This window comes from Aphelocoma coerulescens, chromosome 1A (genome assembly GCF_041296385.1).
Source record: "Aphelocoma coerulescens isolate FSJ_1873_10779 chromosome 1A, UR_Acoe_1.0, whole genome shotgun sequence".
In the NCBI taxonomy this organism is placed as follows: Eukaryota; Metazoa; Chordata; class Aves; order Passeriformes; family Corvidae; genus Aphelocoma; species Aphelocoma coerulescens.
In genome coordinates this window covers 30,090,557-30,109,944 of record NC_091014.1, presented here as the reverse complement: position 1 = coordinate 30,109,944, position 19,388 = coordinate 30,090,557, and the positions used below count along the sequence as shown (strand labels likewise).

The 19,388-nt window shown below is 39.8% G+C and overlaps 1 protein-coding gene across 1 annotated transcript in view; it reads right to left on the bottom strand.

Annotated features, from left to right (window-relative positions):
• The window catches only part of PDZRN4 (PDZ domain containing ring finger 4), a 234,322-nt gene that overhangs the window by 33,136 nt on the left and 181,798 nt on the right, over positions 1 to 19,388 (bottom strand). Inside the window, exons 4-5 of the mRNA XM_069003889.1 lie at positions 10,159 to 10,412; positions 8,498 to 8,600 (exon numbers count right to left, since the gene is read on the bottom strand). Coding sequence (XP_068859990.1) covers positions 8,498 to 8,600; positions 10,159 to 10,412 — 357 coding nt within the window. The remainder of the gene's footprint in view (positions 1 to 8,497; positions 8,601 to 10,158; positions 10,413 to 19,388) is intronic.

Here is a 19,388-nt window from a genome sequence, read left to right as displayed (position 1 = left end):
AGTAGAATGGTTTTGTTTAATTTATTTACACTTGAAAAGTGACTTCAATACTTAAAAGACAAATGAAAATGTGAAAGAAAAGGGCTGCTCCTTTTACCAATCCTTTGTTCATTTACAGTGTACAATTGGCCACAATTAGGGAGAAATTCCACGTTTATTATTGTCTGTGTGTAAATTATACTGATGTAAATTCACAGGTATTTTAAAAATTAAAATGCCAGTGAAAATACACCATCTTATGCTGTTTTAGGCCAAATGCATGCTAAACAGTCTTCTTTTAATTATTATCCAGTGTTATTCAAAGAAATACAGCAAAAAATATTCCAGTGCCACTTTCCCCTTTCAACTGTGACCTTTTCCATTTTTAGTCAGTAGTTGCAGTCAGAAGGAAAGGATCACAGACTGGGTGTTTGCCACTCAAAACTCTTCTGAGTTAAAAGGAAAAAATCTCAAGGAAGGGTTTTAGAAGCCCTGCTCATTGTAGTGCTTCCTCAGGTCCAAATGAAACAACTCTAATAATCTATTTACTAATCCAGGAGAATTCCTCACAAGATAGCTTTAAAACACTGTCCATTTTTCTCTCTATTTGTATGATGCTACAGGTGGAATAGGGAAAAAAAAGCCCAATCACCCCAAGTCCCCACAAACCAGACTCTCCTAAGCAACCAAGACCACAGATTACAGGCACACACGTATCTATTCACTTCCTTCATGATAATTATTATCAGCAGGTACTATATAATATTAAGAATTGCCACCAAAAAATCAGAATAAAGGTGTCAGTAAATATCTCTGTACCATGGGGCAACCATGATTCAGCCATAACTGCTAGGTCTGAAATGGTCAGAAAATCAACACAGTGTACCAAGTCTCTCTCCCATGATAACAGACTGAGAGAGCTGGGGTTGTTCAGCCTGGAAAGGAGAAAGCTTCAGGAAGAACTTAGAGCAGCCTTCCAGCACCTAAAGGGGGCTACAAGAGAACTGGAGAGGGACTTTATACATGGGCATGTCATGATAGGACAAGGGGTAAGGACTTTAAAATGAAAGAGGGCACATTTAGATTAGATATTAGGAGCAAGTTCTTTACTATGAGGGTGGTGAGACACCCGGAGAAGCTGAGGATAACCCATCCCTGGCAGTGTTCAAGGCCAGGCTGGATGAGGCTTTGAGCAACCTGGTCTAGTGGGAGGTGTCCCTGCCAATGGCAGGGGTTGGAACTAGATTATCTTTAAGGTCCCTTCCAATCCAAACCATTCCACAATTCTACGATGAAGTCCCAGCTTATTTTAGCCTACCCTGATCTGTCAGTTCAGTCCCTTCACCACAGCAGCAGCTCCATAAGGTAAGGCATGTGGTGAGAAGCATCTGCTTTTTCCATTGAAAATCTACACCATAGCACGTTTGTTCCTATCTCTCCTACCACACCACTCAGGTCTGATGACAATGGAAAGACACAACCTTGTCCACAATTTCAGCTCTTCTAAACTACAATACCCATATGTCTAATGGGAACCATATTTCTTGAAGCCTTCTCTTTTAAATTATGTCGGGTGGCTGCTGAATTAAAAAACTGCCTTTTATTTCCTAGAGGTGGATTTTGTGATTTATCTCCAATTTTAAGAAGTTCAGGGTACAATATAAAGACTCCAATCACAGTAGGAAATACAGTAAAAGCAAAAGCACAACCTGATAGAAAGTCACAGAGTTAGCTTCATTGTACAGAAACACTCATCAAGCAACAAAACAAAAGAGCCTGACTGCAGCAATCAGCAGTGATGACAGTGTGTGCACAGAAGCTGTTTCCATAAAAGCTGTTTGCTCAGGTGCTAGCAATTGAGGAGGAGCTCCAGTCATGTTGCCGCAAGCTCCTGTAATGCTCACACAGGGGTGTTAGCAGGCTATCAGAGCTCTGGAGGGAGCTGTTACAGGCTATCAGCTCAGTAATCCTTATGTTCAAAAGGCCCTAAATATGTATTTACAAGATAGACAGACCTGTTTGGTTTACTGGTTAAGTAATCCATGTGTTCAAAAGGTCTTAAATAGGAATTCACCAGGCAGGCAGGTCTCTCCTGGACTATTACAGCAATGGTTGGCTGTTCAGAATGTCACTGATACCACACTTCAGTGGCCCATGAGAGCCTCAAACCATAAATACTTACAAGTGTTCAAGTAACTTTATTCAGATAAACAGCCTCACTCAGACCGCTAATCTGAAATTACTCCTTCTTTATTTCTAAGGAAGAAATACCAATAAAATCAATCACTTCAAAAGTGCAATGTCACAGAACTGGTAAATTTGAATTTGCTCCTGAAATACCTTCCCTCATCACAATGGGATGAGTATTACTGGAAGAGTGAACCAGTGTGTTACTGCTGCACTGTATCTACTGCAATGCTCAGATACAGATAGAAGAAACAAAGAGAGCAGGAAAAAAAATTCTCCCCTATGCTACTTTTAAGTGTCCAGTGAAAAGACGTCTCCATAAAGACTTACTCATGGCCATTTCCGAAAGGTTTCTAGCTTATCTCTCTTCAAGGCCCTTTTTAGTTGTTTGTGAAAACAGCTGACAGTTTCTGATGCAGAAATGCTCAGGTCAATAGGAAACCTTAGGAATTTCAGCAGGTTTGGATCACACCAATTGTAAACTTTAGGGACTAATCTAAATTTAGAGTTAACAGATTTATGAGTGCAAATAGTTATCAAAACATTTAAATGAATGGCTGTGCATAACCATAAATTAGCATTTGCAGTCAACATGCATACACACACATTTATTTCCTTATTCTCATGGAAAAATCTGTCCCTTGGGTCTAAAAATCAGAACATGATCTTAAGAGTAATAAATTTTGCCCTGCAGTATTAACCCAACCTCAAAGCACAATGAGTTGCTGTGCTTAGGATGAGGATGATGCAGTAAAGCAACTCGCATATGAATATTCTAATTTCCAGAAGTCTTATTTTCTACAGCACAGGAAGAATCCAAACAGCATGTGTGTAGCTTCTAGCTCATGCTCAAAGAGGGAAAAATCTCACATGGCTTTTTCTTAAAATACTATGGCTCTCATGGCTGCTCTTTCCTCCAAGAACTCTTATCCTTTCATTGCCCAGACACAAAAGACTCCATAAAACCTGACCACAGAAAGATTTTACCTGCACCTGGCTCATGTGGTTGTCTGTACATTTACTGACATGCACAAACTTTCTGAGCAAAAAAGTAACATAAAGCTGCTCAATGGTTTCTAAGTGAAGAGCATCAGAATACCTCATAATTTCATGTAGGGTCAACTCTATCCTTAGCAACTTTTCACAGGTACTCTTCTTAAAACTGTCCCAATCTATCAGGACCAGCATTGGCATGCATTAAAACTAAAGTCATCAGACACGGGCAGGCTAACACAATGGCTGCCATTCTCCCTTTTTCACTCTGAAATGTTTCCCTCCTGCCATGGTGAACTCTTGATATAATTTCCCAGGCTCTTGAAAGCTGAAGCAATCACTTATGCCTAAAAATGAAAACAATCAGAGCTGGAAAGTCTTTTAGGCAATTATTCTGGTTTCCTTTGTGCATCCCCATTGACTAACATCTAAACTTCCTCCAAAAACAACTCCCTCAAGGTTGACAGCAAACTTAAGTCTAGTCTTCCTCATATATGCAACAACAGATAATGCAACCCACTGCTATTCCTTCTCAAGGATGTCGACTCTTGCTTTTTGGAAGAAACATTCAGCTGGAAATGAGAATATTTTCCTGTGTGAGATATATGAAATTTTAAAAGCTGTAATCCCCCAGCAGAGAACACTCACCTCCCATTTTGCTTTTGCTCAAAAGCTACCTCAGTACATACATAGTATGAAGGTCTCTGCCCTTGGATAAGGACCTGTTGACTAAACACTACCAGCTTGTGCCTGCTTGTAACATCTTATTTTCTTGTCTCATTAGACTAAATACGTAGGACCAGACATGAGTGATACTTTCTTTTGACCAGTTTTGTCTTTACAACATCCTTTGTTGTTTTTCTTTTTCTACTGATTTTTCAACTGCCCCACCATTTAAATGACTCTGTACCTTTAATTTCTGTATTACTGTTAATGTTCCAAAACAAGTATATGAAGTTTCTCTCTCCTGCATAGTAGGTTCAGAAATTTTATTAAATAAGTGCACATCCATTAGCTTATTTGCTCTTCCCTAGCACCAGTATCCTCGATTCTTCTTACAAGGACAAATTTTAGAGCCACATTTAACACAGATTTACTGGGGACTGTGATGCTTTTAGTCCTTTCACCTCATTGGTACCAGCACGTGTGACGTATACTCTAAATGCACATGATATAACTCCAGCAGCACAAAGCCACTCATAGCCAGACTGAGTGGGTTGGTCCTGAATATCTTTGGCTCTCTTTCAGTAATGCTGACTGCAAGTCCAACTGAGCACTTATAAATCAGTCCATTCCTGCTGCTTAAAAGTCCTCATGAGTATCTAGCTATGCAAGAATTACAAATCTTTTGATGCCTTTCTGTCGACACTGACTGATGCTGGCTCTGCCTTCATCTCAGTATCTACCAGCAATTCAGATTCTTTTTAGGACAACTTTTGCAGTAGCAACATAAGAATGCTCAAGGTGGCAACTGGCAATCCCCCAGCTTCATCATCTTCCCAGGCATTTGTTTAAGGTATGGTACTGTATGGAGCCCAATGAGCCTCCCTGGGATTTCATCCTTCCAAGACAATTGGCTCATACTTGAGTTCATTGCGTTGCGACAATCTGAACACAGCCCATTGGGCTTTTCTAGCTTACAGTTGGAGTGAAAGAGTCTTATAAATGTCTAATCCTACCACTGCAGGTATAAATCCATATGCCCAGTGCTGGCTATCATATGTCATCCTCCTCTTGGTCTCTTACGGTGCTAACTCAGGTACTTATACACTAGAACATATTTGTAAGCAAGAACCAGTGATCAGAGTTTTTCAGGATATTCCCTTTCTTGGAAAACATTTTTGTTTCCAGCACCTCATTTGCTAGTCATCTTATTTCCTTACTTCCTAATTTGGCTGTGTATTTTGCATTTGAGTCTCAGAACTGATGCATTCTTCATTTACAAACCAATTCCAGGAAATAATGAGGTGTTGTCGTTCTAGTTCTTTTTTTGCTCACTATCTTGTTTCAATTCCTTTCTGAAATCTCCTGGTTTGGTTTTTAATCCATTTAAAATTTTTCGTGTTTGCCATGGAGACCTGTGAGCTGCTTATCTGCATCTTTTTGTACAATGGGAAGGCTAATGTGCATCTTGGAAACGGAACCATGCTCTTGACACCAGACAGGTTTTTTGCTATGTGTGATTAGCTGAAGTTCACACCAGAAAGTTGTTACAAGTTAAAAAACAATGACAAAATCAAGGAAAAGTGATAAAATCCTCCTTCTAAATAAAGTATAGTAATAACAATAAACCTCTTTCCCCTAAACACAGGACAAATCCATCAGTGTGAGATAGAGAACACTCTGTGGTTCTTCCATCCAGCCTGCAGACTGTGGGGTGGCATGAGCAGGGCTTCTGCACCCCCTCCTTGCTGCTTTCACCCTTACATGGTAGATGTGATGCCTTAAAAATCTAGAAACAAAACGCTGCACTTTTGAGACAATACTAATGTAGGAAGTAATATAAAAGCTGGTCTTTAATTGGAGGCCTGCAGGGCCAAGTGTGGAAAAATGCCCACGTCACATAGGCTGAATACAGTTTGGTAAGTTTAGCAAATGAGCATAATTGACAAGAATCCGCAATTAAAAACACAGGTGATGAGGTAATTCCCCCACTTGGTCCAACCTCCTCTGGAGCCCCCTTCTTCTTGTTGTTCATAGGAAAGTGTCTTGGGAGGGTAGCTCGTCCTTGGTTCCCAGAAGAAGAAAGATTAGGATAGGGTCTTTGGAATTTGTTTTGTCTTTCTGTCTATCAGGGTAGGAAAAATGCTGGAGTTAGCTAGGAACTATGTAACTTTACAGTAATAGTCTACAGAGCTACAAATATCTGAAGAATATATAAAGGAAAAATAATCTTGGCATCAGATGGACAGTAATGATTTTTGTTCATTTTTTGTCCGTTTTTGTCTTCCCAAGCACTCGAGCATTTTTTTCCTTCCCTGTTGCTGCTGCCACAGCGAAGGAACTTGTGGAGCTATGCTGGAAATTAGATCAGGCAGCAACACTTCTAAAATTCTATTAAAAAAAAAAAAAAAAAAAAAAAAAAAGATTAGCTCTCCCATCTGTTTCACAGTAAGTAATACTGGCATAACTGAGGGGCCAGAGTACATCAGGGCAAGTCCCTCTGTAGAGGAACTGAGTGGCCACAGTAGGGTACACCTAAGGCAATAGTGCTGTAGAGACCATGACAGCATTGGACCATAGCCTCTACTCCACCCACTGTCCTGCTGCTTCTCCCCAGGACTGGCATCAGGAGCTGGGAAGTCCCTTTTGACTCTGAGACTTTTTTGGGGGATAGAGATATACAACTCTGAGGACAATGCTCTCAGTTTTTCCAGATCCCTAGTTGTGTCAAGGGAGCTTAATAATGTCTTACAAAGACCTGAAATAGCAGATAATACAACCAATGAGTAACCTAAACCATAATATTACCATATGGGTTTAAACTTTGGGAATGTCTTCCATGTTTAGATCTCTGCTAATTAAAGGCTATGAGATGTTCTTGTTCCTCCTACAAAACTTTCATATTTAGTGGAAACCATTCTTCTCAAAGGAGTCTAGACAGTTTCTTTCCTATTTAACTTTCACATGAAACACTTTATTTCAGTCACTTGGTGAATATGCCTTGGGCAACTGAATCACAGCAGACAGAAAATTAATGACTATGATGTTGTGATTAGCAGAGATTACAGGCAACTGAGAACCTGCCCAAACATTTGCTGTTGTCACAATAGTTATGCAGGCCTTTATTAGGGATTAATAATGGCCACAAAGAGGACTTGATTCCACCAGGTAGACCCTTTAAAAATTATCACTGATATTCTTATAAAATGGTAAAAATTATTTCTGTTTTACCATTTAAAAAAAATTCTTTCTAGATGCTTACGTTACTAATTAATTTAAATATTACCAGACAAAGTAGTTTCTATTACATTCCAGAAACAAGTATCATGAACAAACACACTGGACAGAGAAATTTAATATTATATTACACAGGGGGAGTCAAAATAGAACTTAAGGTCTAGGACTCTTATGCTGTGAGATACCACACCAAAACCCAACTGGGAAGAAATAATCATTTCACTTATCCCTAGCAATGATTTTTTGAGGAGTTCAAATAGAAGTTTGCTTGTTCTGATGAGATTCACTAAGTAGATGTTATTTGATTTTTCTGCTTCCTGGGGGAAGGACTTCAGATTCCCCAGGCTGCTAGAGGAACAATGGGCTGTACTTGCAGCTGAGCGTCCTAGACGCTAAAGATACAATAAAAGTGAACTCACTGCATATTTGCCAAAGCTTTCCCCTTTCATTTAATTTCCAAATGTCATCCACTTATATGAAACCTTTGAAAAGGTTTCTTAAGGTAGAGCAAACAGGAGGAAAGGATGTTTTTAATCTTGTATTAAAGATTTTTAATTATTTATAATAATTCTTTTTTAAAATACAGTTACTTGAACTTATGAAAAGACTCAGCACTGTTTAATAATAAAAAGAACCATCTGCTTCTTATGCCTGTCCCTATAAATATTTTGTTACTAGATGACAGTGGAAAACATGAAAAGCTAATGACTGACTGACAAGTAGACTATTAAGATATTGAAATGAAAATCTAATGACTATCAACATCACTAATCACGCGTTATCATTTTGGGAAGCTTCACATAATGATTTTCCAGTGACTCAGAAACACATCCACCCTTGTCACCAGAGAGTGAAATACATTAGCAGCAAAGGGAGATTTGTGGTACAGAGCACAATTTCTTATAATTGCAATACTTACAAATATCAGAGAGCAAGTAATAAAAACTATATTAATTTTCCAGTTTGAAGCGTGATCTTACAAACACTTAAGCACATACCCAAATATCTAGAAGACTGATTTCTAAGGCTTGAAATACAAGGGCAATTGATTCTTAAAATTAGAGGCAGGAGGGGGAAAGCAATTAAGCTTCCAGTAACCACTTTTAATTGTGAAAAGGCCTGCTTTAAATTGTTAAATCTACTAAAGAGAAGCATCTGAGTTGCAGTCTCCAGTGTACAAAGACAGAACACGTTTAGCAAGCTTCCTAGACTTGTATGTAGTCACCCACTGCAGAATTCTGCTTTCATATTTCACATCTTTAGCCTAACCCTAGTAAATCCTGTGACATCGCACAGGTATAACACAAAACAGGCTTTTGTGATGATTTTTAAGAAGTATTCCCCACTATTCTTTTTCTCAGAGGAGACTGCTATCAGCTGTGTAAATGCCATATCTGTAATAACAGAAAGAGAGGCTGAAGTGTGCCGATGATCTTACCTCATACTCAAAGTCCTCTGCTCTATCTGCGTCAGCAGGCAGGCTGGAAAGATACTCATTACCTTCATAAAATTCATGCTCCACTGGGTGAAGAGAATGGCAGCTATGTGGAACAAAGCAGTACAACAACAGTAGATGAGACAATAGGGTTTTCTTAAATTAAAAGGCGATAAGCCCACCTTACCCCCCCCCCTCAAACCCCCCGCGCCCCCTGCCAACCCAGCCCCACTTTGTAGTTTTCATCTAAGGAATGCTACTCTGAATGGCCTGACAGCTTGAAAGAAACTGTATCAAGAAGCAGCATGGGCTGTTTTCTTTGCAAAACCTCATGTTCTGGCTGAGTTCATTCTGCTGGGTTCATCTTTTGTCAGATTTACACAGGGTGATTTCTTAAAAGGGTCTGGTTTCGGCCAAACTTCATTGTAACACTTTTTGATTCCGTACTCATAAAGGTACATAACTCCAGATTCAGGTGCTGTGCCATGGCTGAGGGCAATTCACTAATTATCTGGTCATAGTCTTGAACATCCAAAATCTACAGGCCATATCAGGCTCACAAACTGTGCAAGAATTTGCATAAAATAACTTGCATTATCCTCTGTTAAAGTGGTAACAGGGTGGTGAAGTGCACTTGAGCAACTGCACAGTTACAAATGTCAGTAAACTGTACTGTTAAATGGGCTTGGAACACAAAGAATGAGGTCTTTGCCACAGCTCTAGATGCAAGGCTGGATCCCAACCATGCAGCACCCAATGCAGATCTATCTTAGTGGACATTGAAAACTCTTCCCCATGCTGAGGGAACTTCAATCACATTATCCTGCAGTTTAGAAATACCCAGTAAAAACTCAGAAATACAGGTATCCTATTCCTTGTAGTGCTGCAGTCAGTGGTAAGCCCAATCCATCTAACCTAGAACTTCTAAAAATGGACCTACATAAAAGTCAAAAGTGGCATGTTCCGCATTAGCATCAATTCTGCAGAGATGCACACCATGCCAGCAACTCAGTGGAAAAGCTCTAGGGCTATCACAGTTTAGCAAGCTGCAGAGGGTCTGTAGGGTCACCTGAGGTCACCCACTGCATGATGTTATTTTTGAGGTGGAGTCAAAAGAGGAAGAACCCTACACCCTACTTATGTATAAGCACCACCTGCTGGGGTTTGCATCCAATTCGGTTCCAAAGAGGGATAATTTAATTCATATACTTTGTCGTATGAAAAATGAAATGGTACTTTTTAATCTCTATATTTTTGCAATTGTTTTGCTTTTGATAAGGGAACCCTTATATTAAATCACTTGTTTCCTTGATTTTTTGGTGAGAAATTTGGAAGAACAGAAAACAAGACAAGCTCTTTCTAGGTCTGAAGAAGCCTTTTTTGTACTTTGGAATACAGAAGTGTTTTTCTTCTTGACTAGGACTTAGCTTTGAATGAACAGACATGTGAACACAAAGTAAACATGCCTGAGATTCCTTCCTGTAGCCCTAATTTACAAGCAGAGTTTAGGAAAGCTGCCATTGAAGCCTGAACGGGATAGTGGTTATCAACAATATTTATTATTTATTTAAAGTGTTCCTGAGACTTTTTCAGGAGAAGGCTAGAAGACCATCACTGCAATGCCTCAATCCCACAGGTAAACAGCAGAAAAAGATAAACCACACCTGTCTGAAAGTAGAAAAGGGCAGATATCAGGAACTGGTGGTGTGGAAGGCCTTAGTTTGGCCAGAGCCATAATGTGCTCAAAAGTGATGTCAGTCTGAGTGCTGGCATCCATAAGCCGAACATCCTGAGAGCTGCTGTGAGCTTTGGTAGCTGGGGCTCGTCGTAAAACCTGAACTACAATGGGCTCCTTGGCATTGCGGAAAGCTTCCACTGCTTCTTCATGAGTGGCCTTGGAGAGGTCCTTCCCATTGACCTAGAGAAAAGAGAAGAATATGGCAAAGGTTAGAGAAAAGGCAGCATAAAAGCATGGGTGTAAGATACAGGGGGATGAATTATATTTGTGCACTACATCAAGCCATCTGATGACATTGATGATCTTATTTTGGTATCATGCAAGAGGGAATATATAGCTGGGAGCAGAAATAAGTTCTTTAATCTTTGCCAGGAATTAGAAATGGTTTGAACTCTTCCATAACTGTCCCACCCAATGAAATCCAAACACAGCAAAGGAACTACAATATTTAGAAAGTAATTTAAAATTATTTCTCTTATCTGGTTTTATTAACTTTGTAAAATACAACTAAAATAGGAGAGGTGCCTTTAATTTTGAATTTCAGCATTTTCTGTGGCATGCAATTGCTTTAAAGGATTTCTGGCTAGCATTGTTATTAATGCAGATGTCAATAGACACGTCTCTGATGTCTAAAAAGAAACAACGACAATTTTCGATGTTTTGTCACTTATCTACTATGGCTATTATACAACCATTAAGACTGAAGATAGGAAGATTTGACTAGCACAGTCAGCTGCTGCTCTTTCAAGGAAAGAGAACTCAATAAATAATTTGCTATGAACAGAAAAATAATCAACCAGAGAAAATTACGTTGCAAATGCAGCATAGCTTGGCAAAACTAAAAGACTGTGCCAAGATTTCTCTCTGCTACAGGCAAAGCAGCAAATTTTTCCTGGTCTAGATGAGGCCTTAGGGTATTAAAAAATGTAACCTCAAGGTTGGATTATGCTAAATTTATACTAATTCAGGTGTTTGGGGCAAGATTTGCAAGCATCAGCCCGCTACAAAATGTGAAGGCTAATTGGTCAATGGCAGTCAGTATCTAAGCCCTTGAACACAGGGCTGTTCATCCTTACACAGAAAATACTATTCCACCTTCTCCAGAGCACTGCTGACTGCTACACAGGACCTAACTGTTGTGAGCTACTGTTAAAATGAGATGATCCTGTGCTGGGGTAGAAAGATAGGGTTTTCTAGTAAGAAATATGACTATCTGAAGGTACCAAACCTGATTAAAATTTATATTCCTGGGAAAACTTCTACATTGGTGGCAAATCAGAAATAGGATTCTGCTGCAAGGTCATGCTCAAATTTTCTTTGTTGTATAGACAATGAGACATAAAACTTCATAAGCCTTAATGAACTAAGTCTAAACCCTTCCCAGAAATGGGACAGACCTCATAACTGACTTTTCCCCAGTGTTTGCAAACACTGGTTGAAATGAAAATTTCTTTGCCACATCACTCCTTTGTTCAAGAAATTCTTGGAAATTTCTAGTCAAAAAGGAAAAAGGCAAACAAAAACAATGTCAGCAAACGCAAAAGAGCCTCAGTAACTCCGTAGCCTTCAGTAATATTTTGAAGCTACTTGTGCAGCCATAGTCCTGTCATATTTATGTGCATGGCTAGGATACTGCTGACCATTAATTTAATGTATATATCAACTCAATACATTTCCAGAGTATGTGCTCAAATACAAAGTAGCATCATCTTTTTCCTCTGACTGAACTTCCAAAGAATCAGCACTTTCATGCCCACGTCACTCACGAGGACATGCAAAATAACCACACTGTAATGTAGCCACCAATGCAAACGTCAGCTGATCTTTCTAGCTAGCCCTGATGCTGGATGCAGTGATGAGAAGCCTACAAATTTTGAACACATTTCTATACATATAAAAGCTTAAACTCCTTGTGCTGAATGCCTGGGACACCCAAAAGTACCACACTACTGCAGCCTAGACTGTGACCAGGTAATTCAAAAGGCAGCTAGCTTGGTTGTCTAAGTTCAATGCATATCTATGGTCTGTCTGATAACTGAAGCCAAAAATATTAAGATTTAATGTTATAATTCTATCATTTAAATTATCATCCATAAAAATATAACCTAATTATAATCTAATTTACATGGAAAAAATATCAGTGGTATCTAAGACGAAGAGCCAGAGCAGTCAAAGAACAAATTATAAGAAAACCAAAGAAATTTCCCCAAGAAGAAAGCTTCTGCAAACCCTCTCTGATAACACAAGTCACACTGCCAGGGTGCTCAGATTCAGCCCCATCTAATGGAGGCAATTAGAGATAAAGCTTCAAGCCCGGGTCTTCTAGCCACTCTTCAATTCCAGTCTCTGCTTCATTCTTGTTTCAAACTCAGATCCTATCAAGGACACAATTTCTCAGTTTCTGTGATTTTTGTAACAAGAGTGTCCTAAAGGCTGTCTGAGGCACTCTCATTTCTAAGGCTCTACAAACAGAAAAATTACTTTCATGACTCCCCAGTCCCTTTCAATACTTCTTAAGCTTCAGATAACTATATGGTGTTTCTCCTAAAAGTAAATGCTTGGGAATAAATACCTCATAGCAATGTATCAATTTTTTCCTCTGTTCAAGTATAAAACACACAATCCTTCTGTATCCCAGCTGAACCACATGGATTTTGGCACATGATAACCATTTTATTACAGATCCACATCAGCAAATCTAAAAGATGTTTGGGTAGCATACAAAACCCATTTTTTTTGAAAACCAGAAGCTCTGTCTATTCACATCAGTGAATACTTATAACTTATTCTGAAGAAATAGACATAAATTCACAATAATGCCATTTACATGCAAATTTTATTTCTAAAGGATAATAATATTTTAAAATCACATGAATGTGAAAAATCACAAAAGATCCACATTTTCATTTATCCTGGGAACCTATGGCTGACCTCTATTTTCATTTAAATGCTTATTTAATTTGATGACTTTAAACACATTCTCTCCTTTATTTGGTTTCTTATGAAATACAAGCACATTGAACCCAATACTTGTTTAAATTGTCACTTGAAGTTCATCAACACAGTTTGTCTATCTGCATAAAGGTCACCTAATTTACAAATGCCTCCTTTCTCAGAAGAAAATCTATAGCTGAATTACTCTATGCTGGCAGCTGCCTGCCCACTTGGGGCTGAGAAGAGAGATTTTTTAAAAAAACTTAGAGCCAGTACTACAGATGGGGTTGGAAACTCCGTGCAGGTTCTTTAAGGATTTTCTTCCTCATGCATTATCCCCCAACTTAACACTCACATATAGTTACCCCGGGAGTCGAAGACAGCTGAGCATTTATTTATAGCAACCCATTTACAGGTTCTTAGTGGATGATTAAATAAATTCCTTTCCTGGTAAGGTTACTTTCAGTGGAATCCAGGGTACTATTTTAAGCGGATAGAGAAATCAGTCACTTCTAACAGTCAACACAAAGACAAGGGAATACATTTGTTGTAGCAGATGGGCTAATTAATCCACAAGCAAGTTGTGAATGCTAAGTAAAGAATATATCTTTTCTTATGTAAACCATCCTCCTGCCCTCTTTGATTAAGCTTTTGTTTAATGAACGCTCTCTCCCTAGTCTGTCCTATTGGACACAGTGCAAAGTCTGGGCCACTTGTCAACATCTCCCCCAGAGTGACTAGTGGCCACTGCCTGGATCCCTGCCATCCTCTTTGGATTCTTGCTCTAAACCCAGACACATGCAAAACTTCGTCAGCATCAGAAGATAAACAAGGAAATGGGCTTTGTCTTTCATGCAGACATCAACTGACATTGGCCAACTGCCACTTCTGATGGCAGCACCAGTGCACACAGGCTTATTCCCACTCACACAGAGCTGGACAGCAGAGAAGTAAGGACAGGACTAAATAACAAAACGGTGACTATAAAAAATGTAGACAAATGGTTGTTAGGTTATCCTCATGTTCTGAGTTCTAAAAAAAAAGGTGAAGAAAAATCGGACCTTTGATGAAGACTGCTTCCAGGATTTAAGTGCCTGTGACTGAAAATTTAAACTGCCTTGTCTGTCTTCTAACACTTTTCTGTTCTTGATCATTTAATGCTGGCCATAATTTTTGAAACAAAAGAGCCAGAAATGTTGATATAGTCTTTACTTTTCCCATATTAAGAGAAAAAGGAAAAAAGGAAAATAGTGCAAAAAAAAAGAAAAAAAGGGGAAAAGTATGTATAGTCATGTGAATGCAATCATCACAAAAGGTGTTGCATTAGCAGCTCAAGAGATAACCTCCTACCCTCAGCAAATATCTGGCATTTGCAAGTTTAAATTTAAGATCAGCTCTGCTGAAGTAAAATCCTTTGAGACGCTTAATTTATTCAGTAAAGGCAATGGGAAGAATAACTGAAGTGTTCTGCAAGAGCAGAGATGTCTAGACACACAGCTTTCCTAGTGAAATGACAGAGATGCTGTCTGACATGATGATGGAGTTCACACAAGGCTCACTGTCCTAGGAGATTTCAACACCCATGCAGAAGATGCCCCTGACCTGACAGGTGCTAAATCTGCTCTCATCACAGCAGTCTCTTCACCTTCAATCTCTCACCCTAAACACACCCAGGCTACCATTCTCTGGGTGCATCCTTGGACAGCAGACTGGCACAAAGATCAAACACTGTCCTTACGTTTGACCAGTCCTTCTTTTAAGACAGGAATTTGAGCCCTTCCTAACTTCACACAACAGAGAAAAAAGAACAAAAACATACTACCTTCCTACCAGACTTACAGCTTTTGGCATATAGAGACTTTAGAAAACTTCCACTGCTGAGGGCCAACAGCTTTGAGGCACATGTGAGCTCCCATTGACACACATGCCGGAGAGGACACTGTGAGTCTTTTGCTAACACGAATGCAATAGTTCATCTACAGAAGGGGCATTTGACACACAGACATTTTAGGTTACAGTTTAGTACTAAGCTGCATTTCCTCAGCAAGTTAATCTGAAAGCTAGCAAATTCAGCCATTATCCAACACTACTATCTCAGTCAGGGTTCACACAAATTCAGTAAAGGGACAGCTTTTATTATGCTGGTTAATGACACTTCCTCTTCCCTGGCCAGATGAGTTAAGTGACTCTTGCTCCAATTTGATCCTTTGCTGGCCTGACTGTGAAATCTTGTCATCCCTCCTAAAAGCTATACAAGCTGCTGAACATGCAGGCTCTGGGTGCTTCCCTCAAGCTAAACCAGAGGCTCACAACAAGAATTACATCTTTATTACCTGTAGAGTTGACGTTTGTGGTGTTTGATACCTGGTTTGTGTAGTTGGTTCAACAATACTGGGTAGGCCGAGGCAACGCCCAGTACGGCAGCCTTCTGTGTATCTCCGTGTATAACCAGGACACCACTTCTATTTCCCTATTAGCAGAAATCTACTGTGGCTGAAAAGCCTGTGGGCAAGACTTTATCTAAGCAAGACAAAATAAATGCTACAAAAACTGGAAAAGTATAAAAATATACCTATTTCCACTCTACAAAATTTCCTCTCAGAGGGAGGCAACCCAGTGACTTCTTGGCAATTTTGATCATTTAAACAGCAGTTGTCAGAAGAAAAGCACCCTCCTTTCAAGTGAACTCAAGATGATGCTTCATTTTGTTGGAGTCGTTCACTGAGAAAACTGTATCTGTGGCAGGTCTGAAAATTACAGCTTCTCTCTATGAAGGACATGACACATTCCCAAAAGACCCTGGCAAAGACCTGGACACTGCCTGGAAGTATTGCCTAACAAGCTATCCTAGCGAATTCAAAAGGTTTTTAAACTGGAATGGAAAAAATGTCCCAGGTAGATGTACAGGGAATGGACAAATAGTTCTCATCACATCTGCAGTTACTACAGCAAACTAGTGAGCAAGACAACTAATATGAATGTACTTGTACAGCTTTGGTTCTCCAACAAATAGAAACTCAATATCTTTCTTCTCCATGATTTTTCCTTCTCTACCCAGTCATCTCTAAATAAAACAAAACCACTGGTAGAAGCATCTCCCGAAATTCTGTGTGCAGAATCATGTTCCATGTTTTGGAAAAACACTTAAGTCTGCTTTAAGCAAAGCAATCACTGAAGATCCCTCCCACCTTCAGGAGGAGGTTTAGGGTTTTAAATCCCAAATGTATTGACTACCTAATTGCATTTATGGTATTGAGTAAAGAAAATGGATTGTGTTTTAGATGCATGCCTACAGCCTGCTTCCAGCTGGCTGTGTGAGGTACAGTGATCATTCACTACAAATGCCTGTGAGCATTTCAATCAACACTGTACGGGACATTTCCATACCTAAAGACTCTTCATAGATCTGGACCCTCACCTTGGGACATCTCTTAAAAAAACACTTGGTTGCTACAATTCACATCTCCAGGATAACTATCACTGCTCCAACAAGTTTTAAATTACTGAGTTAGCAGCTTTGATTTGTAACCAAAATGCAAGCTTCATTTCTGCACTTCATAACTTGGCAGTCGGTGTAACTGGAGAATATTTCCTCCAGCTCATTACTGTGTTTTAGAGCAATGCACATCTCACAAAGACCTTTTCAAGTTTTTTAGTTCTGATGTCCAACATCAAAACAGCTCAGAAAGTTCAGCTCAGAAAGTACAGCAACAGCTCAGAAAATACTCACCTAAGTTTTGAAAGAGATAATATACTATTATCTGCAATTCTCTTGGTTTGTGTTATCTGCATTTGTCTTGTGAGTGAAATGAAATCACCAAATTAAATGCAAGAATTACTGCGTTAGTTTCAGAGCGAGCTGCCTGGAGACAACTGCTGGTAGACATAGTTGTCTTTTTCTAGCTCCCTCAGTCTGTCCTGTAGACCTGTGACTATTTGCAATCAACATCTTTCTTGCATCCTCTTCCAGCTTGTATTCCCAGCCTCATTCCTCCTTCCCTTGCTTTGCCACCTCTGTTCTCTCTCTTAAGCTGTCAGCTCTTCTCACTCTGCCCTTGTCTTTCGGTGCAGGCCCTTCTTTACTCCCTAGGACTCTCATGCTGATTCCAGAACCTTCCATCTTTCCTTTCCTGAACTCTTCTCTACAAAGACCTCCCACTGCCCTCTCACTGAACCAGTCCCCTCCCCACAGGCTGGGAATGCTGGTACTTGTCATCCTCCCAGGGTGACAGCTGGAGAGCTGAACACACAGGAGGCCTGCCTTCACCAGCACCTCCTGGTACCAACACGAATGCTCAGCTAACCCAGATGGTAATGTTGCAAGGCTGGGGTGTATTTACTATGCAAATTGCTTTTAATATTGACAAACAGTTTTTCTGATGATATTAAGATTCTGCCTGAGGGCAATAAAGACTAAACTAGCTGTGGCATGCATAAAATACGTTGTGTTACTTCTTGATATAATTAGAACATCATTTATTACATTAATCATTGCAAACTTTTTCTCTTTGGGGATAGGACATTAAATAAATCTCTCATGAGATCTACCATGTACAGTAATCCTTTGATGGTGGGGAAAAATACCAGCAAAGTCCGGTGTATGCTCAGAACGACCACCTTTTATCTCTAAGCCTTTGCACTGAATGCTGTAGTCTCCTGTGAACTTCATGGTGTCTGCTCTACCACAAGCTCACTCTCCAATTTCTCTTACAGGGTATGTACTTTTCTCAGAGAAGAGGCTCTTCAGAAGGTAATTGCCATTAAAGTTTTAGGAGATCAAATTAATTACGTTCTTTAATCATCTGCAGTTCCCAAAGAATAATGGAAGAGGCTGAATGGCAGATTTTAGGACTCTAAATAACGTGTAGTCACTTTTTTCCTTTTCAGGGAGTCATACTCTATGTTTCACTAACAGAAAAGTTTCTCTTTCACTTCTAAAAAAACTCCACTCTTCCATGAACTCGGTCACGGCTGGCATCACCACATGAATGTTACACTTATCACTGTCATAACAATTCATCCAGATACAGACATTCCTGGTCTTCTCTGAACTGAGTAGTTTAAAAAGATAGATGGCTGCCTTCTGGCTAATTGTGGGAGTTCTTTCATTACTATAAAAAGACTTATTATATCTCAAGTGACTTTATAAGCAGTGAATAATGAGACTTAAAGTCTTTGGAAAAGAGTTCACTGATCAAATGCTGGGATAACTTATGGGCACGGTGACCTTTTCCTCAGTAAGATACTCCAAACTGCTGCTGTTGGATCATTATTAAAATTCCCCATTTAAGGCATGCAGTTAAGCACAAGGCAGACTTTATTTTTTTATTTTAAAATTCAATTTAAGGTAGCACAGCAAGACCTGTATCTCTCCCAGCATGGAGTACTAACTCCTGGCCGCTCCAGCTGTGCAGGAGCAGGACAGATGGCTGTGGAAGTGCAGGCAGCTGGCTGGGTCTCACCATCCTGCTTCTGACAGCACTCCTGGCACCAGGAGCCTGCATCACCTGTGCCACAGTGCTCCTCACCCCAGCAAGGGAGCTTCTTTCTGCCAGCATGTCCACCAGCAAGCACCAGTACACTGGGCTGGTTCCTATGACGCCGCAGAGAAGAGCAGCCGACAGCACATTGCCTCCAGCCTGTCTGGTAAGCTGAATTTGGCCCTGGCCAGGAGGGTGCTCTGTGTGCCAGCATTTCACACTGCAGAGCTGCAGAGACATTAAATCCAACATCAGCACACTGAGCCAGGTCTCGACTCTGGCTGATGCCCCGGTGAGTTCCTGGGTTCTGCCACACATCTAGCACAACCCAGTGTCCTGCTGGGGTGCCACACACACGAAGTGCTAAGGTTAGAGTGATCTCTAAATACACCTGCACTTGTTTTTTTAATGAATGTACAACAGACTGGCTCTGCTTTAATATGTATTTCTTACTGTGCAACTGTTTTAATTTCATCTTGAAGGAATAGAAAAGGGCCCTCATCTTTGGAAGAAAAACTTGGAGGGTCTCTTTCATTACTTTTCCATTCTTCTCTCATGCTGCCTTGAAACTAGTTTGACACTTTTGTTCTCTGTTGATTTTCATGGCTTTACTCCAGAATAAGCATATTGGCAATTTTTTTTTGGCATAATAGTACTTTCAAAAATTAATTCCAGTGTTTTACAGGACTAAATATTTAAAAAAGACTTTTGACAAGCTCACATGTATTTAGATTTTCTCAGT